This window comes from Toxorhynchites rutilus, chromosome 3 (assembly GCF_029784135.1).
Source record: "Toxorhynchites rutilus septentrionalis strain SRP chromosome 3, ASM2978413v1, whole genome shotgun sequence".
NCBI lineage: Eukaryota > Metazoa > Arthropoda > Insecta > Diptera > Culicidae > Toxorhynchites > Toxorhynchites rutilus.
In genome coordinates this window covers 70,156,671-70,181,312 of record NC_073746.1, presented here as the reverse complement: position 1 = coordinate 70,181,312, position 24,642 = coordinate 70,156,671, and the positions used below count along the sequence as shown (strand labels likewise).

Sequence of the window (24,642 nt, the reverse complement as noted above, 5' to 3'; positions counted from 1 at the left end):
TCAAGGTCTTGTTTTCGAACAATGCAGTGATCCAATATATTATCACTGATTGGGCGAGTCGTGAACGTATTCGTACAGATGTAATCATATTTTGCTAGTAGATTTTCATAACGACGAACAATGTTATTATTAGATAAATTTATTGGAATGTTTATATCTCCCACTCCCTATTTCGTTTATTGTTGGTGAGTTCATTTTTTTACTTTATACCGTTTGGACTTCAAGTACAGTCTCTCCTGGAAATCACATGTGAAGTAGGTGATCACACAACTTTACATCAAGATAAAAAAAATCTCTTCGGTTGTTGCATCTACGATTGTGTCACATTTTCCCGAAAAACAGTTATCAGGACGAGAGCTACCCGAATGCGACATTTACCCGAATGCAACAAATACCCGAAAGTAACATTTGCCCAAATGTACTATTTACAGCTATATAAATTAGAAGGTGCTTCCATATTCAATCCGAATAGCGTTATTAAAATGATCACATTCATACATTAACTGGTATTCAAAAACTCTTAGGGGAAAGGTGGTAAAGACGGACACCCTAAGTAAAGGTTGATTTTTTTCGTGAATTTCACAAAAAAAGAAATAGCTATCTCATTACAAATTGATAGTCTGGGTCTCTTTTTATGACAAAATTTGTCTTTGAGGCAGAAATTTAGAAAAATGAATGTGTTCGGCATTTTTGAAAAAAAATAAGATTCAGTCGGGAAAGACGAACACTTGGCGGTAAGATGGACACTTACTGAAAATTCAAGTTTGTGTACTCGATAAGTTTTGGAGGTTTTCATATATGCCTTAAAAATGATCGAACTAAAAGGCTAGACTAAAATCACCTTCGAGGGCTTGTATTTTTTCTCATTCCTTCATGTCTAAAACAGCTTCCGGCATTCGGAATGACAAATTCGGATTACGTTTTGAAATCTGCTCTGCTGATTCGTCCATGATATGTGGTTGCACTTGCAAACGTACATAGTTAGTGAGCATCTGTTAATAAAAGAAGGAGGAGATAATCAAATTGTTTTCAAAACAAATTGTTTGTCTTTTGTCGGTGTAGTGTCCTTCTTACTCGACTTGATTGGTATTTTATTTTCGTCAATATTTCTGGAGTAAAAATAAGAAAACAATAAACTGGGAAAGAAGTGATGGTAACACATTCACGTAACGGAAACCTTAAACCGAAAACCTTATGTTCAAAAGTTATTAATTTTTGAAAAAAGTAATTTTTGGGAAAAAGTTGAAAAAAACTATTTTCCGGACCACCCTAAAATGGAAATGGTTACCTAAACGAAAAAATAAAAAAATATGGGTCTAATATTTTGCGATAATGAACAAAAATATTACTTTTCATAGAAGTCTGAAAACCACTATATCGGTTTGGAATGGCTGTACAGTAAAACCTGTTTTTGTGCGGTTTTTTTTGTGCGAATTTTTTGTGCGATTTTTTTTTGTGCCATTTTCTGTTCTTGTGCGGTTTTTTTTGTGCGATTTTTTTTTGTGCGGTGTATGAAAAGAAGCATGTTTGACAAAGCTATCGTCCATTTAGTTTTCTTCGATAGTTTATATGCATTTCAGTGCGAAAAAAGCATACTTGCGTCTCAGTTATCCACCTCTGGAATCATTCCCCTCCTCTCATCAAATGCTCTAGGTTTTTCTTTGTTTTTGCATGACATGATTTCTAACAGCAACACGTTTCGACATGCAACTAAAAGCACAAAACAGCCAAGCGCAACCACAAAGGCAAAGTGTCGCATCGCAAATTAGGGAAACAAAAGGAAATTGAACGGTGAATGGCGTGGATTTGAGTTATTTTCTTGGGGGAATTTTTTTGTGCGGTCCCTATCTATTTTATTTATTCATCGTCTTCGAGAGTATCGTACAGACTGGTTATACTTATGATATATTCTTAATCCTAGCTTTAAAATAATCTTTGGTCATGTTGAAATCAAAAATTTGGCAGACATTGTTGAAGGCTCGAAGGCAGGAACTGAATGGATTATTGTAGCCATAGCATGTTCTATGTCCGGGAACAGCAATTAATGTGGAGAAACGCAGCTATCGTTGAGGAACGTTTATTGGAATATGCAGAAGAAGATCTGCACACTCGATGTTTTCACTGAGGATGTCGAATACAATCAGTCGTTGCATCTTCAGTCGCCTTGCCGTGAGCAATTCCAAGTCGATTAGACGACAACGTTCCGAATAATGGGGAAGATGGACGGGATCATTCCACGGGAGATGTCGCAATGCAAATCGAATGAAACATTTCTGTACACGCTTGATACGTACAATCTCGGAAACGTGGTATGGGGCCCAGACCGGTGCAGCGTACTCTAAGTTGCTCCTCACTAAACTACAGTACAAAGCTTTTAGTGCATATACGTCTGTGACGCACTGTGACGCATTCCGACGTATAAATCCCAGGATAGAGAATGCTTTGGAGGTGATAGCTGAGATGTGATCGTGGAAACATAGCTTTGAGTCCATGATAACACCCAAGTCACGGATAGAATGTACACGATCCAAGAAAAGAGTGTCGATGTTGTATCGGTAGTCTATCGGTTCGTAGCAACGACTAAAGGTGATCACCTTGCACTTACTTGTGTTCACACGCATGCCGTTGTCTTTGCACCACTGCGCTAGAGAATCGATATCGGCCTGCAAGCTGCAGCAGTCCGCAGCTGATTTGATGACTCGGAAAATTTTAAGGTCGTCGGCAAACAATAGTTTTCCAGAAGATATTCGTAGGCACAAGTCATTTATGAAGATTACAAATATCAATGGCCCTAGTACACTTCCTTGGGGGACTCCGGACGCTATATCGAATGTTGTGGATCGTGCTGAGTTCACCTCAACAAAAGCTTCCTACCGGTCAGGTAAGACATCAACTAATCGGATATCCAATCAGGAAAACCCATGTGCTTCAGTTTTCTCACCGTAAGAATATGCGGAACAGTATCGAAAGCCTTCGAGAAATCAATATAAACAGAGTCCACTTGATTTCTGTGTTCAACTTCACGAAAGAGCACGTTGGTGTAGCATAATAAATTGAACGTTGTGGAACGATGGGGTACAAATCCATGCTGGAACTCAGATATCATCGATTTCGCTGCAGACAGTAACACTGTGTGGATCAGTGATTCGAGTAGCTTCCCTAGGCAACATAGGATGGATATTCCACGGTAATTTTCAACGCGCCGCAAGCTGCCTGATTTGTAGACAGGAATCATCTTCGCAGTTTTCCATAGGCTAGGGAATGTTCTTTCCTCGAGCGACTTGTTAAAGGGTATTGTCAGAGGAAAGGCCAATGATGAAGTGCAGTTCTTCAACAGGATAGGTGCTAAGTCGTCCACTCCGGCTCCTTTCGTCGCGTCTAGTTTTTGCAATGATCTTAAAACTTCTTCGTGGGTAAAATTGAAGAATGGTAGGTGGATATGATGCGACGGTAGGTTGCGAAAACATCCAGATCCTGGTTGAGGCAGCTCAGTCATGAACACGCTTTGGAAGAATCGTCGAAAAAGATCAGCAACTTCATCAGGTAGGTTTGCTGTTGTGTTACCCTATTCGACAACTTGTGGTACTCGATTACTCGCTCTTTGTTCTCTAACGAATTTCCAGAACGCCGTAGGGTTCCGTTTCATATCAGATTGAAGTATCTGCTGGTAGGCCCTGTAGCTGTTCTCTACAAGATCCTTATAGCATGTTTCCACGATGCGAAGAGATTCACGGTTTTCGTTTGATTTATTGATGAAGAATCGTTTGCGTGTTTTACGCAGTTTGTTTCGCAGCCTTCGCAACTCTGCAGTCCACCAAGGCTTCCTGGTGTTCCTATTAATAGAACGGTGGCGTCGGGGTACTTTCGAATGTATGATCTCAAACAGGGTATCATAAAACATATGGGTGGCGGAATCAACTGTACGATCTTGAAGAAGTTCCTCCCATTCGACCAATGAAAATACGCTATTTAAAGAGTTGAAGTCACATCGTCTAAAATCCAGGTCAAAGAAATCAGTCGTGGCTGAAATATGCACACAGCTCTGCATGTCCATTTGTAGTTCGAATGGTGGGTGGTGCGGATCAACGGGTAGAAGTGGTGATATCGGCGGCTGGCCTTCAAAATTATCTGGAGCGTTTGTAAAAACCAAATCAAGTAGTCTGCCATTGATGTTTAGAATAGAGTTGATTTGTACGAGGCCATAGGATGAGATGGATTCAGTGAGCACGAGTTCTGAATCGCTAGAAGCATTCACAGGCAAGTATCCGTTGACATCCTCATCAAAACCCCATTGCAGATGAGGAAGATTATAATCGCCGAGCAATAAAACGATATCGTTAGCCGAAGATCGGTCCGTCAAGGACTGAACAGCGAAAGTGTGGTTGGAATACAACGCCGTCTCAGAGTTTGGTCGAAAGTAAATGCCGAGGAGGTACAAATATCGGTTGGATAGTTTCACACAGACTACCATTTGCTCAAGCGTACTACAATGAGGTATCGAAACCTCGGTACAGTGCAGTGTGGCTTTCACTGCGACAAGCACTCCGCCACCTCTTGTGAGGCTACTGGTTGCTTCACTACGGTCACAACGAAAAAGTGAATAATCGGATGATAATTCAGCGTCGCATATATCGGACCGGAGCCATGTTTCAGTAAGAATGACAACATCATAATGACTGCTCGACAATCCTAGCTGTAAGCGTGAAGTTTTAGTGCGAAGGCCTCTGACATTTTGGTAGTAAATGGAGAAAAATTGTTGCTTTGGCGAGAAACTATCGCAATCACCACAGTCAGTAACCGGAAGCACAGGATGATGAGCTACAGGATCGTTCCGCTGTGTCGATGCGTTTGTCGGACGCTGGTGGCCCGAAGATGGCGATGAGCTAGAAGTGTTTCGCATTTCAGGCAGCGCATTGTTTGGAATGATGGTGTACTTGCCTGCAATTATGGGTTGGATGCCAGCTGCCCCGCACTCGAGCACAGGACCGGGACGACTGGGTGTCGCTGACGTCAATGGCTCGACTGTGACGAGGGAGTCAGAGGCATCCATAGAGCTTGCCGGTGTGCGTCCCGGTTGACTGGTTTGTGATGCATACGTGGGTAGTAGACCAGGAATAACATATGTTACCGAGATGGAATTGCTCGAATCACAGCTGTACTTGCCTGAGTGAGAGGCTTGGAGAACCCCCAATCCAGACTCAATCGCAGGACCGGGATGGCTGCTGGGCGTTGGCGGAAATGGCTCGACTGCGATGAGAGGATTGAAGGCCTCCTTCGTGCTTGATGGTATGCATCCCGGTGAGTTAGTTGACTCAGAAAGTTGGTTGAATGAAGAGGATCTTGGTTGCTATGTTGAATAGTCCACCATCTACCGCACAAAAAAAGTTTTTTTCAAAATGTGTACCGAACACGATTTTTTAAAGCTGCTGGTGAAGTTTTGCACGATTTTTTTATGTGACTTTTTTGTGCGGTCCCTATCCCCCGCACAAAAAAAGGTTTGCCTGTATTTCAATGCGAAAATTTACGCATGCTAAAGCTCGGTAGTACCTAACTACAGGACCGTCTCCTACGTTTCAAACTAACCGGGAAATCTGAGGAACACATGTTTGCTTGCTCGGATTGCTTCACCTTGGAGGCTTGGGGCTGCCGCGGTTCCTTATCCTCGCTAGATGGGCACTTTGCCCCCGTTACGTTGACCTCAGAATAAATTTCATTACGAGACAATAAATTTATTAAAAAAATTGCGCTGGGGGTGCGTTAATACCATCTATCTTTTTAGTTATTCTTTTCACATTTTCAAGAAATTTATGTATTTATTTTACATGTTAGACAACCTGCTTCTTTTTCGAAATATTCCATAGCGCGTGTTCATTTCTAGATGATTTCTTAGTCCTAAAGAGCAATACGGAAAGGAAAGGAGACGACATGTTAATCGTTCCTACACTAATTTCTAAAAATGACATAGCAAAATCTCCAGCATCATTATCTTATTTCCTCATCACAATTTTACTTCGTATTTTTGTTGCTCTCTCATGTTGTTCTGATTTAATCTTATTTACCAACAGTAGATTCGACAAGTGCTCCCGTGGCCGAGTGGTTAGCGTCATAACTAACATGCCGGGTGTTCGGGTTCGATTCCCGTTCTGGTTGGGGGAATTTTTCGTCAAAGAAATTTCCTCCGACTTGCACTGTGATCACGCGTATTCTAGAGCTTGCCACTCAGAATGCATTCAAGGCGTGTTATTTGGCATAGAAATCTCAACTAAGTACTAATAAAAAATGACGCAAGTAATACTACGTTGAGACGGCGAAGTTCCTCTAGGAACGTTAGTGCCATTGAAGAAGAAGAAGAAGAAGAAGAAGATTCGACAAAACTCTGATTCTCTGATTTGTCGGAGTTTTTCTTCATTCAGGTCCCGGTAAATGTTGCATTGGTGTAATTGCTCATTCAGGTAAATTTCTATTCGGATAAATGTTGCATTCGGGTATATATTACATTCGGGTAAATGTGCTTTGGGTAAACGAGTTTCGGGTGAATGGTATTCAGGTGAATGGAACACAACCGCATCTACATCGCATTTACGTTTATGGTTCGTGGGATCAAATCTCGCTATCTTATTGATTGGGCTCATCGTTCACTGTAACATTTCTGTAACAGCAAAGTGCGTGTATACCATCAAACCCAAAATTCGGCCACTGAACACAGAACTGCCGTACAAACCGGGATAAATCGAGTTACTTAGGTATATTTACCCAATTATTCACATACAACCATTCATCCCTTGACCGATGGATGAAGATTCGCTATTGCTCGCTCAACAGTGGAAGAAAAGGTTCAACCTAATCGACTTTCCACATTCAATTGCATAATTTACGACCATACAGATTCCGTCAGCTCGTCACTCGGGGAGAAGAGCACGGAGGGGTGGGTGGAAGGATGGAACTTTTTCTGTGCCCGGGAAAGCTGCGCGTGCGGCAGACACGAGCGACGAAAGCGGGATCCGTGTCCAGAGAGAAAAAAAAAACACTCGTGTGGAAAATACATCACCACGGCGCATACAAAGAACGCAATTTTTCCCAATTCATACGGACGCTTTCGCCGGTAGGCACACACTCTCTGAAACCTGTGAAAAGATCGTTAACAAGCATAACAGGTGACAATTACAGCTTTCAATGGTGGCACGCAAAAAGCATACACCTGGCGGCTGGTGGTGGTGGTGGTGTTTGAAAAGAGGAATTTCAACGTGTGATACCTTTACGGGGAATTTGGGAATCGAACGTTTTCTATATGCGTCCTTGTCTAGCCGGGATCCAGCTCGAAACGAAAGTGAACGCCACCGAAGAGTGGTATTTTTTATGAGCCAATCGTTGTCTACCAAATAGGCAAATGGTGTGGTGAGGATAATCCGAAATGGGATTCGTTTTGTTCTCGGTCATGGTGTGGGTTCGGTTTCACATCCGTATTGCGTTGAGAGCCATTCAAATGCTGATTTGATGCGCTCATATTTGATTGGTTATTTGGGTAAGTGTATAACGTGATATTCTGTGATTGAATCCAGTTCAATTGTCAATGAACTGCCGAACAAAAGCTAAAGGGTAACCCATTCTAGGTATCGATTACACAACAGAAACTTAATTAACGCGTCTCACAAGACGCGTGTTGCGAAGATGCAGTTATGGGGAATGCAATAGAAGCTGATTAGTTTTTCACCGTACGCAATTCCCCCTCGAGTTTTGATACGTGCCGGATAAGGCAGTATCGATTTGAATTTTCCAAGCCCTGATTCAATCCGACTCGGTTGAATGTTTTCCTTCCTTCTTCTGTGCACCATTGAGTACCATAATAGTAATAACCATACTTTTTGAGGAAGGCTCGTGTAAACGACAATGACGTGTGGACGTTTCCACTCCAGCGTCTTCCCCGGCCATATGGCGCCTTATCGCATTCAGAAACTAAGCCATCATGTCAAGACACATAGAGGCAAGAAACCACCACCCGGGGAAGGGTATTTTCGATTAAGATAAGCATCACGCGTACAACTTGTTACTTGCGTTCGTGATAAGTTTCTCCGCATTTGTGAGTGAATCCTCCGAACGTTTGCGTGATGAATTAGTCTCGGGCAGAATGTCAATGTCAAATCTTCTTGCCAGCCCAGAAGCTGTGGTTATTATTTTATGAATGATTTTCTTACTTTTCCTTTCCATTTCCAGCATGTCTGGCCGGATATCACGAGAAGCGGTTGCTGCACGACCTGCTGGATACCTACAACACCCTGGAGCGACCGGTGGTCAACGAATCGGACCCCCTGCAGCTGAGTTTCGGTTTAACACTAATGCAAATCATAGACGTGGTGAGTTGAATGCACTGCTGTTGAATAGAACCAATCGCACGTGAAATTTTCTGGAAGGCGATTGCTGGTTTCTACTTCGGATTTTTTTTCACCCTCGCGTTATCTAGGTCGACAATTTTGATCAACTACAATATGTTCATTGCAAGCAAAGCTTGTAGATTAAATGTACCATCGCTAATCGAGAGCAGTGGTTCAAGTATTGATGTACTGCATAATAGTTCAACGATTCCATTCAAAGCGATTCGTTTGATGGACAAGAGAACACAGAAGTGATTTTGTTTGCTGTTTTGATTTGGATGTGAATCCATGTTCCATCAAAGTAATGAAAGTATTGATTCGAAGTGGATATATAAGAAAAAAATGCATACATAATCAGTCATGTGCACAGATAAGTCCGTATTTATATTCAATTATAATATTGATATTCAATTTAATGTAAAATGTATATAATAGATCATCATTAACTGCGACAGGTGTTATTTTATGTTCTCGTGTGTAAACTCTAGGATTTGAAGATATAAATTTCATTTTGGTATTTTCACAGATGATCGAACTCCGCCCGTAAGGAATGCTCATTACCTTCAAATTTGTCACTTTTTCCATTACAGTCAATACTACACTTTTCCTGAGTTTTCAATTTGTAAATATTCAGCTATTCCATGCCGAACCGATATAGTGGTTCTCAGATTTTCGTAGTAGTTTTGTTCTTTGTCGCAAAATATTAAACCCGCATTTTTAATTTTTTATTAAGCAACTCATTTCCATTTTAGGGTGGTTCGAAAAATCACCTTTTTCCCTTTTTTCCAAAAATGGTTTTTTTTTTCAAAAATTCATAACTTTTGTACAGTTAAGTCGCCATTTACCGTGCATTTAAGCAAATTTAATGTAACTTCAGTCTTTGATGTAATAACAAAATTATAATCGCACTTACAAATACCACATAATATCTTTATCAAGTATATAAATTCTCAAAAAAATAAGAAATTTTAAGATCATGATCAAAAATAGATAGATTTGGTAATTTTTCCGGAACATATTATGGTCGCCTATCATCGTTTTATGTCACCATCCACCATGCATTCAGAGTTTTCATCCTCGTTCCATTAGAAAAGATAAAACCGTCGAATGAAGTGTTATATCATGGGTAATATTTAGTTGTTTATTTGTGAAAAAAATATATAGGAGGTTGTGTCTAAGATACGACCGCATTGTTGACGTAGAACTACGCTGTTATTTTATATAAGTCATTTGTTTATAACTTCGGATATTATTTTATAATGCTGCGAAGTTTTAGAAATAACTGTTTAATAGAATAGTTATTGTAGAATCAATTGACGATAATTGATTGATGATGCATTCTCGTCCTCGCAGAACATACACTAGCTGATCGTATGTCGCAATTTATTTCATGTCAATGCACTGAAAATTTACCTCGAACGCTATTCCGGTGGCCTTTCTTACAATTGATATACAGGGTTTTCCAACTTTAAATTCCGAAAGTAAATTGAAATAAAACACACTTAGAATTCGAATTTCGATGAAACTTTTATTTCAAATTAAAGTTTGGTTTATGCCATTATGTGTGGAATACAACATCATTCAAATGTCCACCTAGGGCTTCCTCGCACACCTTGATCCGGAACAGGTAATTTTCGACGACTTTTCGGCACCTATGGGTATCTCGGTCATAACTTCATGAATGTTGTCTTTCAAATGTTCAAGAGTTTGCGGAGAGTTGGCAACACGGTCTTTCGCATAACCCCACAAAAAAAAAGTCTAGTGGGTTCAAATCGCATGATCTGGACGGCCAATTGGCATCACCAAAACGCGAAATTATGCGTCCCTCAAATTTCGTTCGCAATATGGCCATGTTCGGTCGTGTTGTGTGGCACGTGGCGCCGTCCTGCTGAAACCACATGTCATCCGTATCCATATCTTCAATTTGTGGCAAAAAAAAATCGGTTAACATGCGGCCATAGCGCTCACCATTCACAGTTACCGTCTCGCCGTCCTCATTTTCAAAGAAGTACGGCCAGATGACTCCACCAGACCATAATGCGCACCAAACAGTGACTTTTGGCGGATGCAATGGCCTCTCAACAATCACGTGTGGATTTCCTGAGCCCCATATACGGAAATTTTGGGTGTTCACATAGCCACCGAGCTCGAAATGTGCCTCATCGCTGAAGAAAATTTGATGTGAAAATTCAGCATTCTGCTGCTGTTGTTCGTTCACCCAATCGACGTATGCCCGACGCATTCCATGGTCACCACGCTCTAATTTTTGTACCAGTTGGACTTTATATGGATGTAGGTGCAAGTCCAAATGCAAAATTCGCCACAATGATGTGTTTGACAAGCCCAATTGCTGAGCACACCGTGGAATCGAAACATTCGGGTCATCCTCCACACTGGCAGCAACAGCAGCAATATTTTCGGCCGAACGCACATTACGATGATGCACAGGTTTCACAATATCCGCTACGGATCCAGTTTGTTCGAATTTACGCACTACATTAGCGATTGTGTGCTCTGAAGGCCGTCCATGACAACCAAAATCCGTCGGTAATGCTCGAAAAACATTTGCCGGTTTTTCATCATTTTTATAGTATAATTCAACAAAATTAACACGTTGTGCGATGCTAAAACGATCCATATTGTAAAATGGCAGACATTCAACTAACGATATGATGCTTTGGTTGACAGCTATGTCAATGGTTGTCAGCGCAGGGCTGTATACTTTCGGAAGCCCGAAATGGAAAACCCGGTATATTCGGCTATAGTCGATGATATTCTTGTTGCACCAGCACCATTATTCCACATCTCATAACTGCATATATATATATTTTTGGCACCGCAAGGAAACAACAACAATGACAATACTTGCAAGTATCAAATATTATGCTACATGTTATTTAGTATTGCTTCAATGGAATCGCACCTCTAGGCATCATTCGCACAACGTAAACCAACCAGCGTCACACAAGCGTTCAGCAGAGCATGCATACAGAACCATACATTGGTGGCTTGAAGTGACTAAGAATAGAAACACTTCTCATCATTTTGCGCTATTCTCAAAGAAACGCTTCTGTTAATATTATTGGCCTCGAAAAAAGTACTTTTTAATGCTCGAGATAAGTGCAGCTGTTAGCTGAAAGTTTTGCTACTGGCGATCGAAGCCAAATCACATACAAAATCCCAGAACGACATTTACTTTCATGGCGACTAAATAAGCCATACAAATGAAACACAAATTTCTGCATTACTCGAGAATTAATCAAGCAAACGAATCCAAATTAGGTATATGGAGGTTTTAGGGCGCAGTAAATGTCTTCACGGTGTTTAGACACCCCATCCCCTCTCTAAGGGGGAGCTGTCATACAAATGAAATACAAATTTCTGCATGACTCGAAAACTAATCAAGAAAATATCAAATTTGGCATGCGAAGGTTTTAGGGGACACAAAACGTTTCTATGGCGAATAGACACTCCTACCGTCACTCTGAGGGGGGGGGGGGGTTTTGCGGTGGGGAAAGGGGTTTGCCATACAAGTGAAGCATACATTTCGGCATAATTCAAGAACTAATCAAGCAAACGAAACTACATTTGGCATGTGGAAGTTTTATGGGGAAGAAACATTTCTAAGGTTGTTCGACACTCCTCCCCCTTCCCTAAGGGGGTCTCCCATACAAATGAAACACAAATTTCTGCACAACTCGAGAACTAATCAAGCAAACGAAACCAAATTTGGCATGTGGAGGTTTTAGGATGCAATAAATGTTTCTATGGTGGTTCGACACTCCTCCCCCTTCTCTTAGGGTGGGCTGTCATACAAATGAGAAACAAATTTCTGCATTACTCGAGAACTAATCAAGCAAATAGAGCCAAATTTGGCATGCGAAGGGGGTACGAAATGTTCCTATGGTGAATAGACACTCATCCCTCCTCTCTAAGGGGAGAAGAGTGGAGGGGCCGGGAGGCGATCTGGCGTAGTGGTAACATCCATGCCTCTCACGCTAAAGGTCACGAGTTCAATTCTCACTCCCGACATTCTTCCAAAAATGGAAGTAAAAAGTGACGAACCAGCCAAATGAGTTGAAAATCACTATAATACAGATAAAAAAAAAAAAGTGGAGGGGCCAGTCTTTATTGTATCATATTTTCTGTGACAAACATTTATCCCATGTAACGGAGAAACATATTATTTGCAAGTGGTTAAAAAATCTTGAATGAGAATAATGACTGAAAATAATCTGATATTATAATGATCAGTTTTGGTAGAACTACTATGATTTTTTTAGTAAAAGGTAAATTCAACAGAGTCGATTAGAAGATCAATCACTGAACAGTTCTGCGATTGGACTCATGAACTTCCGCTTAGTGAGAAAACGTGATTGTTTGAAGGTATTCATAACAAAAAAGAAATTTTGGGCGGGACGAAGTTTGCCGAGTCAGCTAGTATATATATAAATGGAGTGATGTCTGTCTGTCTTTCTGTCTTTCTGTCTGTCTGATTCTTATGGACTCGGAAACTACTGAACTGATCGACAAGAAAATTGGTATGTAGGAGTTTTTGGGGTCGGGTGAGGTTCTTATGATAGTTTAAAACCCCTCTCCATCTCTAAGGGGAGGCTGCTATACAAATGAAATACAAATTTCTGCATTGCTCGAGAATTAATCAAGCAAAAGAAATAAAATTTGGCATTTGGAGGTTTTAGGGTGCAATAAATGTTATTATGGTGGTAAAGTACTCCTCCCCCCTCTCTTAGGGCCATACAAACGAAACACAAATTTCTGCATTACTCGAGAACTAATCAAGCAAATAAAACCGAATTAGGCATATGGAGGTTTTAAGTGGCAAGAAACATTTCTAAGGTGGTCCAACACTCCTCCCACCTCTCTAAGGGGGAGGGGGGGGGTTAATGGTGCTGCCATAGAAATGAAACATAAATTTCTGCATAACTCGAGAACTATTCAAGCAAACGGAACCAAATTTGGCATATGGAGATTTTAGGGAGCAATAAATGTTTTTTTGGTGGTTTGACACAGGGTGCTGAACAACTCGAGAACTAATCAAACAAATGGAATCGAACTGAGCATATAGAGGTTTTAGGGATCGATAAACGTTTCTATGGTGGTTGGACACTCCTTCCTCCTCTCTAAGGGGAGGCTGCCATACAAATGAAACACAAATTTCTGCATAACTCGAAAACTAATCATTCAAATAGAGCCATATTTGGCATGTGGGGTTTTAGGGAGCACGAAATGTTTCAGTGATGGTTCGGCACTCCTCCCCCTATCAGAGCGAGAAAATTGTCGGAAAACACTGAAGGAAAATGGGTAAATGCGGAAAATTTAATTCCCATATGGTCGGTGTTAAGTCAGACCGGACCATGTGACATTTTTATGATTTCGAGAAAAACAACATAAAGTTTAATGCTCTGTAAATTTTTGACGTAGGACTACGTCTAACCGGAAGATATAGGGGGTGAAATGGAAATCTAGGCACTGAACAAGTAGGAAAAATGCAAGATTTGGAACGCTTATAACTCGAGCATTTCTCAATAGATCGCAAAGGTTTTTGCATCAATTGATAGGAAATATATCTACGCATCTATCATAACGAATAACATTTCATTTTTCTTGAGATAAATAATTTAATAATTGTGAAATATCAAGCATTGTCAAAATGCACTATGTGCCCATTTTGATTGGTCCATTTTGTGCTCCTCAAATCGTACCGACCAAAACGGGCAACTAGAGCAGCAGCGAAATAGAATGAAGCACGATTGGAAAGGAAACAGAAAAAAAAATGAACGAAACATTGGTCGCAGTCTCACACATGCGTAATTTTCGAGCCAGCCAGTCAGCTTAAAAATCCCCGCTCCGCTGCCGTAACGATCATTCTCATTCAAACCGTACACCACAGCGTTTCGCATCACAACACATCAACAAACCAACCCAAGCAGCCATGTCTGGACATGGTAAAGGAGGAAAAGTGAAGGGAAAGGCAAAATCCCGCTCGAACCGTGTTGATCTGGAGTTCCTCACAAGGGTAGCTAGACCGAGCGCGTTAGTACCAGTGCACCAGTCCACCTAGCCGGCGTTATATAGTTTCGGCCGCCGAAGTGATCGAGTTAGCTGGCAAAGCTGCTCGCGACGATAAGAAAACCCGCATTCGGAACAGAACACATTCGGTTCGGTGGACATCAAGACAACAGGCAGTTACAGCGAGTGGCGAGTGGCAAACGCAATCGCAAAAAGGCATCAGGTAGCAGAAGAAAAAAGTTTGTTCTTTATACAAACTGCTTTGGTGGCAAATCCAGAACAAGGCGGCATCGAGGGCGTTCGAAATGGTTTCTTTTTTCAAAACCACGAGTACAAAGTTTTCTAAATTGGAACCATTCCATAAAACAAGGCGCTTTTCAGGGCCATTAAACCTTCCAAAAAAGAGTTTAGGAAATACAGTTCAATGCTTTCTAAAACATTATCCAAAATAATAATAAAACACAAATTGATTTTTTCATAATTTGTTTGTCAGGATATGATGAGTATGTGAATTTGGCAGTTGTTCTGAGCTTATTGATTTTCATCAATTCTTAAATTGCTTCTAGATTGAAAGTACAGTAATTTACACTTATCTCGACATTTAGCTAATTGGACGGACCTGTAATGTGACATATTTCGGGGTTAAAATTATGACCCCACATTGAAAGTCGACACTGTACCACTGTCATCGCAAATGTTCAATTACAGGTTAAAATTACCTCCAATCCGATACTGAGTGGTGGTAATGCGACGTGCCGTTGAATGTAATTTACTGTAGAATATGTCACAAGCTGGATGGGAAGAAATTTTCCAACTGTGAAAGCTGTGGCGAGTGGCAAACGCAATAGCTAAACAGAAAGGTTTAACCGAACAAGATGGGAATATCGAGTGATAACAAAAACACAACACCAAAGGTTCTTTTCAGAACCATCAACATATTTATAAAGAGTAAACAGTAAACTAATCCATTTTTCAGGTAGATAGGTAGGTATTCACGTAGGAGAAGAAAATAAAACAATATATTTAAAATATATATTTAACAAAAGCTGTACCCTTTGTATAGTCCTACGTCACTCCGGTTATGTCCCCGACATTACCCACCCGTCTTTTTTTTCGTTCAATATTGTTCTCAGAAATGTTCGCTACTCTCTGACAATAATTTTACGTATGATAGTTGTAAAAAAACATCAAGTATCATGCCAAAAAATGCAGTTATTTGGCTGCCCATACGTACATGGTCCATTCTGACTGAACCAAATGAAGCATTTTTTAAGAGTTGGTTCACTATGACTGAACAATTTCGAAATATTTCTCAATCAATAACCAGTTGTGTGTCAAAGTGTGCCATTCTGCTATGAAAATTAGAGCGATTGTGAGTTTGGAACTGCATAAACATTTTTTTGCGTTCAGCATAATAGTCTCTGCCATCTACTGTTGGCATGAATATGATTGCACGACAAACATGTTAAGCATAAACTTCCCATTTTCAATCATCTTAGACAGTATTCGTCAATAGAATCGTCAAATTTAAACTCACTGTCATCGCTACAGCCTGAATTGCACTCTGAAATAGTACATTTTGCGATCATTCACACTGAAGACCAGCATTTTTCACTGATCCGTTCAGTCAGGAGGACCAAGTTTATTTTGACGTAGGACTACGTTTTTCTTTTCTATACTGTGGTATAAGTTCAACGTTTCGAAAACGAAAGTGTTACGCCCGAGAACGAGGTTATGATCGTTAATAGCTCATGAACAGCTGAACGGAATGATATGATAAACACTTCATTCGAAAGATAAAATGTCTACGCGTTATATGCTTGTTACTTTTTGATCCAAAAACTTTCTTAGTTTTAATAGCCCTAAAATTGCTTTCAAAACAGACTATTGAAATCACACCAATCGGTATAAAAGCGAGTGCCGCTCTGAAATCCATTCGATTACGATTGCGCAACGATTCAGGTACGATCGCTGGAATGAATGGACTTAAAAACCATGGAGCCTGTGAAAATCAACATAGCAAATAAGATGTAAGCTGCGGGTGCTTTTGTACTCGCTTGCGTTTCTGGAAATCGGAATATTTCTCTAACATTGACTTCAAAACCATGGAGCCTGTGGAAATCGGCATAGAAATTTAGATGCAAGCAGTGGAAACTTTCGTACCCGTTTGCGTTTTTGCAAATTGGAATGTTTCCCTAACACAGACTTCAAAACCATGAAGCCTGGGGAAAGATGCAAACTACGAGTACTTTTGTACTCGCTTGCATTTTTGCAAACCGGAATGTGTTTTCCCAATACAGATTCCGAAACCAAGAAGTTGGGAGAATAGGCTTTGCAGATATATTCAAGTCGGCAATACTTTTATACCCCCAAACATTTTTAGAATTCGTTTTGCAATCACGGTCTACAAAAGCGGGTACAAATGCAACGCTTTGGCTCGATTATTCAAGACTGCATTGGAAGATATCCCTTCATGTTGATAACTATTTGCTGTGATAACTACTACCATAATGCATGAATTGACTTAAATTGAGATTTGTTTGCAATTGAATTCGTAAATAGTTCCACTATTTTAATCAATAATTTAATCAATACACAAAAGATAACACTGCGAGGTGGGATTATTGCTAATTGAAGAAATACAATTGATTACTAAGCCAACGGCAGTCCTACGTCAACTTTGCGGTTATATCATAGGTATAACCCATCCATAGTTTTTTAACTAACGTTAAAAAACTATGGATGTTTAAATAGTTTTTTTTACACTAACGGGTTCAAGCACATTTCAACAAGGTACCTCTTAGCTTCAAGGAAATGTTTTGTTGGTTTAAATCCGGAGCTTGGATATTGTTTAAATTCGATATAAAACTGATCGATACATGGTCCACTCTATCTGCACATGATATAGAGCCATTTCGCCATGGTAAATGGTACATGGTCCGCTCTGACTGCATACTATGAGGGATATTCGTTGATCAATCATAACAATTTCGATTATTCCTGCTGTATGTGTGGTTTTCCAAATCTGATAAATGTGGTATCAGATTTGCTTAACCAAATGTAATCAATAACTCGAAATTTTCAACTTTGCGACTTGGTCCCCTCTGACTTATCATCGTGATAAGCGTTGTTAGTCCATTTGATGTTTGATGTCTATGAAATTAAAAATGGATCGCCAAATGGTTGGTAAGCGAAAAACTCGAAAAAGGAATCGTCCGATTTGAGCTGTCTTTATTTTATTATATTTTAATATCAAACATGTATTTCAAGAAACGGAGAAACATGTTATTTTCAAGTGATTGAAGAATCTTGAACGAGAATTGTGAATACTATACGAGAATATTATAATGACGAGTTTTGGTAGAAGTACTAAGAAAGCTTATGATAAAAGGAAATTGTAAAGGGTCAATTAGAACGTTGAACATTCGTTTTTTTAAAAAACGTGAATGTTTGAAAGTATTCATTACAAAAAAATCATTCTGGGCGGAACGAAGTCTGTCGGGTCAGTTAGTTATTTAAAATTTTAAATTTCATAAATCACAATTTATTATAAAGTTTCGGTGAGCCTGGAAAGGGTAAGTCATTAACTTTTGACTTTGTAAAAGCAGTTTTAGATGCAACGATTCCCTCTTGCCTTTGCGAGAACAATACACGAACTGGTTATGTGTCGCAATTTGTTTTTTATTTCAATTCACGCATTATACTGAGTATTCATCGCGATGCGGTCTTTTTCGCATCTGACACATACACACACACTCTCGACCATATGCGATTAAATATTTGTTCCACCAACGCCCACCGTTATTCCTCATTCCATAATCGCTTCACAATATCTTTGGTAGTTTATAAAAACAACTAAAATGGCAATACACCCATACCTCGCTTTACGGCCTTGATACGTTTCTGGGCCGCTAAGAAAAAAGCCGTATAACGAATAAATTATTCCAATACATATTCATACAAACTCTATCGGATCGGTTCCAAGCTTGTTCAACGAGAAGCTGTATGAAGAGCGGCCGTATAGCGAGGTGTGGGTGTATTTGCAAGTATCAAGTGCACAGCGAGTAAAATATTCGCTCGCGTCCACAGTTCGAGGGGAAACGAAGATGAAACAAAATGAGCAAAATGAAAAAGGCAATTCATTCTCGCTCGACGCTCGCCTGCAACGATGTTGTTTCGATGACCACCAAACGGAAGTGAAAATTTTCCTCAGAGAGGATGTAATATTCATACTAGTGACAGCGTTCGTACTGTGCATGGGTGGAGCTTACGTCGAAAATATTCCCTTCTCGTTATCTCCTTCGTTGTTTCTATTCTCGCAGCTGCCTAAGTTGCTCGTTATTGACGGCACGGTTAGGTAAGCACACAAATGAATAGAACAAATGTATTGGAAAACGGGCATGCTTTCGATTTTCATCTACTTAAATTATTTCCAGCTTATGGGATTGTAATATATAGCACACAATTTTAGAGAATTTCCGATTCATTTTATATTCAAATCGTCAAAATCCGTTCGCAGCAAAAATAGTTATTATCGTTAATTTTATTTCATAAAAAAGTTCCCTGTTTTCTGATTTTGACACCTTCAATGAAAGGCGTAGTCCTATGTCAAAAATGTTCATTGGTGACATTTTAAGGTGCATATTTGCCTCTACATAAGGTGGAAGTTTTAAAAATATGTTCATCGAAATTTTGGATACTCTATTTTTCGTATATGGAACGACATTGTTGAAAACAGTTTTTGTTTGGGGAACAACTGTCTTCGAAAAAATTATTTTTAGCGCTTCTTATCGAAGTTGCACTAGGGTGACTATGAAATCAATGTTCTTTGCTCTAACTAACTGTCTAACTGTCTTCGGACAACTTGCAGAGCTTTGTAACATTTGGAACATCGAAAATTTGGTCACTCTATTTTTGACAATATAAAAAAAACGCGCTCTATTATGTGTAACAACTTTTTCGTAGACAGTTTTTATCTAGAGAATAACTGTCAAGCTGTAGATAGAATTTTCCCCCTCATTTCGTTCCCTGGTCCATAGTGCCCCCATATGAGGATAGGGATCTCAGATCTTTGCAGGAGGTAACGGGTTTCATAACGAAGTATTTCAGCAGCTTGTTGGTGTCCTTTTCTAGAGATATAGACCAACTAATAACTAGATGGAAGTACATTATATCAAATATTGGTAGTCTAAGAAAGTGTCTTAGGAACTGTACAAGTATGTAGCAGAGGAGCTCCCTAGTAAAGAAACAAACATCCTGACTCGGTGGCTTCTTCTATTGAAATTAAGGATGAGCTGTTTTAAAAAATAATCTTTTACCTTCAGTTTCCAGAAGACCACAGCTTTCGCCGCTGGAAAATGCCTTGTTCACACCCGGCATGAGATGCACTGCAATTTAACGCACTTTTGACCGAGCAACAAAGTTCGGATTCACGAAGTTTGAAATTGGAAATGTCATTAATAAGTTTTATTTTAATTTGTGGTGGTAATATGTTCCATTCTACCGTTGTGTCGGGACATTCCTCTCTGTGTGTGTGTGCTATGTGCATATGTGCATTAAGAAAGAATATTGTTTGTTTGCTCTTTGGATTGAGACTGTGGATTGGATTTCTGTCTGTGTGTCTGATTCTTATGGACTCGGAAACTACTGAACCGATCGACATGCAAATTAATATGTAGGGGTTTTTGGGGCCAGGGAATGTTTTCATGATAGTTTGAGACCCCTCCTCCCACTCCAAGGGGGGGCTGCCATACAAATGAAACACAAATTTCTGCAATATTCTAGAATTATTCAAGCAAATGAAACCAAATTAGGCATATTGAGATTTTAGAATGAATGTTTCTATGATGGTTAGACTCTCCACCCCCTTCTCTAAGGGGGGCTGCCATACAAATGAAACACAAATTTCTGCATAACTCGAAAACTAATCAAGCACAATTTGGGATGTGAGGGTTTTTGAGTATGAGAAATGTTTCTATAATGGTGTGACACCCCTCTCTCCTCTGGAATGGAGACGAATTTTAGTAAAAAAATTATTACACATATTTCAACCATCAACTTTTCAACCAAACATGACAATTGAAAATTTTCGGAAAACTCTGAAGGAAAAAGTGAAAATTCGGAAAATTTAATTCCCATATGTTCTACAATTACATAGTGACAAGTGCTGTTAGTCCATGTTTGCGCTAGCGAAATCGATCTTTGTTCGAAACTGGAAATGAATTTTAATGTGATGAAACGCACTCCTATATCTTCTTCTATCTATACCAAAAAAAGGATTGCCGGATGTGTTGATAAGATCAGAACTCGAGGAAGGAATTGTCCGATTTAGGGCTGTCTTTATTCTATCATATTTTCTGTATAAAACATTTATTCCATGTAACGGAGAAACATGTTATTTACAAGTGGTTGAAAAATCTTGAACGAGAATTGTGTCTGAAAATAATCTGATATTATAGTGACGAGTGTTGGTGGAAGTCCTAGTAAATTTATATTAAAAGTAAATAATGAAGGGTCAATTAGAAGATGAATCAATGAACAGTTCTGCGATTGGACCCATGAATTTGCTCATAGTAAGAAAATGTGAATGTTTGAAGGTATTGATAAAAAATAACAAATTTTGGGCGGGACGAAGTTTGTCGGGTCAGCTAGTAGGTTATACAAATTCACGAAAGTCAACCGTGAATGCTAATCGTATAGCGGTCGAAAATGCCGGTAAATTATTCAAACTGAAGCGGAGAAGTGACCTATAGTGTGTGGGCGACAAGAACGCTTTCAATAGCACCAGCTGGAAGGCCAATGTGGAGTCGCTACACCAGATAGTCAGTATGAAAAATTCCAAGAAGCCTGAAAAGATTTCGGAACTACGGTACATTAATGGGACAGAGATCGATGGATATCATAGATAATAGTTCCACAAGACTACTCTTGGGCATACGCTCTGGAACATAATTTAACGCTGGAGATACCCAGAAGTGCAGATAACGTTGTCTTCGTGGATGACGTCCTATTAACATCAGAAGGCATAACACTCGAAACTACCGCGTAGTACGTGGTAGAGTTAATTTTTGATCATCAAACGTACTCGTCTTGCATTTCCGACGCACAAATCTATAGTTAGTTCAATTGTCCAACTCTGGGCATTCAATGATTTTGGTTATATTTTGGACATTGTGTTTGTGCTACATTTTTTCGTGTAATTATGAAATCGTTTTCAGCTTTCAGTTAAACTAGTGCCGTAAGCAATATGATTTTTGCTTCAGATGAAACGCCCTGTCAGTACAATGAGCATCATTACGCACAGTATATAGCCCTATAGATCTTAAACCACCCCCTTTTCCTTTTTTTTTCATTCCTTGAATACCTTGTTGTGGATACCAACAAATAGAAAATAGATTGATTCCCCTTCGTGGAAGCACCAATCGAAGCAGATGATTAGAAGCCGAAATGACCTTTTATATTTCCATGAACTCAATGAGGCATTTCATTCAGATTCACCCACAATTAGAGCAATTCTACTCTAATCGTTTGCGTAACGAAAGTATTAACCTATTGCAAATCTCACCTGCTTTGAGGATTATTGCATCTTCACTGTCGTACACTATCCAACACTCTTACTACTCAGCACCCTCACATATCCAGAATCAAACAGAATACCACGTATTTCGGCTCGCCCATGGGAGCACCGGAACCAACAAAATCTCGGCCATAATTTATGAGTAAATTAATAAAATGCCTAATCATGACCTGAGGCGATTGCACGCGCCTCCCGACGGGGGGTGGGAGCCAACAAGTCCCTCGGTTCCCGTTTGTCTGCGTTGGCCAGGTAAGAGAAAGGTCTTGAAAAATTCATTAACCAGGAGTGTGTACGTGGGGTAAATAATTGCGTGAGTATGATATGCACTATTTCTAGTGAAAAACGGGTGATATAATTATTTTTGAACGAACGATATTAGTCGAAATAGTGCTCAATTCAATGTATGCTCAAACCGACAAAAAAAAAATCAGCATGAAACTGTTGAAAATTGTACTACAATGCGTTGAACACAAAGTGAAACATTGATGGGAAACAGAACCCAAATTTTACATGTCGAGAGTTCTTGGTTGCGAAACTTTGTCATATTGCGACATGACAAGAAAAAAACAAATCATTATTCTGTTACCAATGCACACCCGTTGCAAACAGATCCCATTACAACAAAATCAATGCAAATCACAGAGAGCTTTCTTGTTTTCTCGGATGTTAGGTCAAGTATGGAAAAGAGCTCGTTCCGAGCAGTGCAACATTGAGCTGCAGCGATTTTTCAACCAACATCGGAATAAAACTGTTCTTGAAGTTCATCGCCACTCGGCAGCAAAGTGAAGACAGAATTGCAGACAGCTGCTACCAGGATGCGGGGGGTGGTAGAGGGTGCTCAAACCATCCCCTCTGTTCTCCCCCCTCGAAACTGTGGATAAGCTAAAACTTTGAATAAAACATCCAACCAACTCCCTGTTCTCTCTTTCCGTCTGTGCCGGAGGCAATGAAGGAAGCAGAAACTTTTACTGCCGTTTTAGATGAGAATTTATAGCGCACATCATATGTGTGCACCGTACCGATTTTTGACGTGACTTCCCTGTGATAATTTTTCTCCACCAGCAGTCGTCATGAGGGAAAGGAATCTGGCTGAGTAGAAAAAAATGAATCTGCCATCGAACTCACCCGCCCTTTTATCAGGCATAGATATGAAACATAGCAAGGGAGGATGAGAAATAAATTCAAATTTCATTCCGCAGAATAGTAGACTTGAAAACCAAGAGGCAATTCACCACACATGGAACATGTTTCATTTTCAACCAGCCAAAACTTTAATTGATAGATTATTACATTTTTCGCAGCACCTCATTTGCGCTACGTTTCGGTAGAAACCCTAACCTACAGCATACACACGCATAGAGAACGGAAATAAAAAGCCCACAAATTAGGTTATTTTCTCCGATCCCACATACCGTTTCTCCCGCCGGAAACGTTGCTCCTAACGAACCAAACTTCTGCACCCGCATCGCTTTGAGCAACGGCCTCCCCCTAATTTGTGTTTCAGTTCCTGCAAACAAAACTACTCTCTGGTTCATATTTCATTCCCTAATTCAGTCCCAGAACCTTTGCTTGCTTCTGACCACCGCCCGTTACAAGCCGAGCCAAAGGCCGTGTGTAACCCTGTTTTAATCCACCCCCGAGCAAGGTTTGGGTTCGTTATTGAACAATCTTAAGCCCCATACGTTCCCGATATGTATATACAGACCTACACATATAAAACAAACAAAACTCCTTCGCCTAGCTCCAAACCATGCGGCTGCCATATTGGCATGCTTGGGCTTTTGTGTTCCAGCGTTTAGCTGCTGCAAAATGGAGCCCTTTTCTTATGAGGCGAAACCGGGTGTACGAGGGGATGAGGGGGCGATAAAAGTAAATAAAATAATATTTTTATTACATTCATGTGCGCGCCACTCGGTTTCCCACACTGCCCATAGAACCTGTGCCTATGAGAAGTGGCGGAGGGTTGAAAAAGCGCAATCGAACGTTGTTAAATTCACGTACCGACGACTCTGGTGATCGGAAAATCCCCCTTCACATCCTGAAAGTGTGCACATGTGGCTGTCGGCGAGGATGACAACCCCACAACCCGAGGATGGAGGCTATCAAAACTGATTTTGAATAAACATTCCAAGGATTTGAGTGAATTTGGACGACGTTTTATGTGGGGGAGTGATGTTCAACGAGGAATTATGTCGTCCTGGTAATCGCGCTCCTCGCGTTTCCACGTTTCGACGATTACATCCGACGGTATAAATTTTAAATGTAGCACTTTTTTCTGTTTAGTGATTCCATTTCACCAACAGGGATTTTAGGGCGCTGATTTGTCGTAACTCGAATTGAGAAAAACTGACATTAAGTTATTTTCCGTTTAAAGATTGTGTCGATAAATCTGTTTTTGATTTACGGGAAAAGCTAAATTTGTATTGGCACAATCAAAATTGTTTGAAAATAAATATTGCAGCTCAAGTATTGCAGGACTTTCGTTTGAAGCTTTCATCTGATGAACTTCCGTTCGTACTGCCAAAGCATCCTCGAGGTGCTAATCGAATACAATATGTTTCATCTCAGAAAATGAAACAATTATTTATTCAATCCGCAACGATCAGCCATCTTTCAGAATTCTCTGCCTGCAATTCTGGCCGTAAAGTCTTTCGTAAGTCATAATTT

The 24,642-nt window shown here is 40.0% G+C and overlaps 1 protein-coding gene across 3 annotated transcripts in view; it reads left to right on the top strand.

Moving 5' to 3' along the window:
• LOC129774618 (neuronal acetylcholine receptor subunit alpha-7-like) overlaps positions 1 to 24,642 on the top strand; it is a 301,121-nt gene that overhangs the window by 105,160 nt on the left and 171,319 nt on the right. For all 3 annotated transcript variants that reach the window (XM_055778388.1, XM_055778389.1, XM_055778387.1), the window contains one exon: positions 8,212 to 8,351. In XM_055778388.1, coding sequence (XP_055634363.1) covers positions 8,212 to 8,351 — 140 coding nt within the window. The remainder of the gene's footprint in view (positions 1 to 8,211; positions 8,352 to 24,642) is intronic.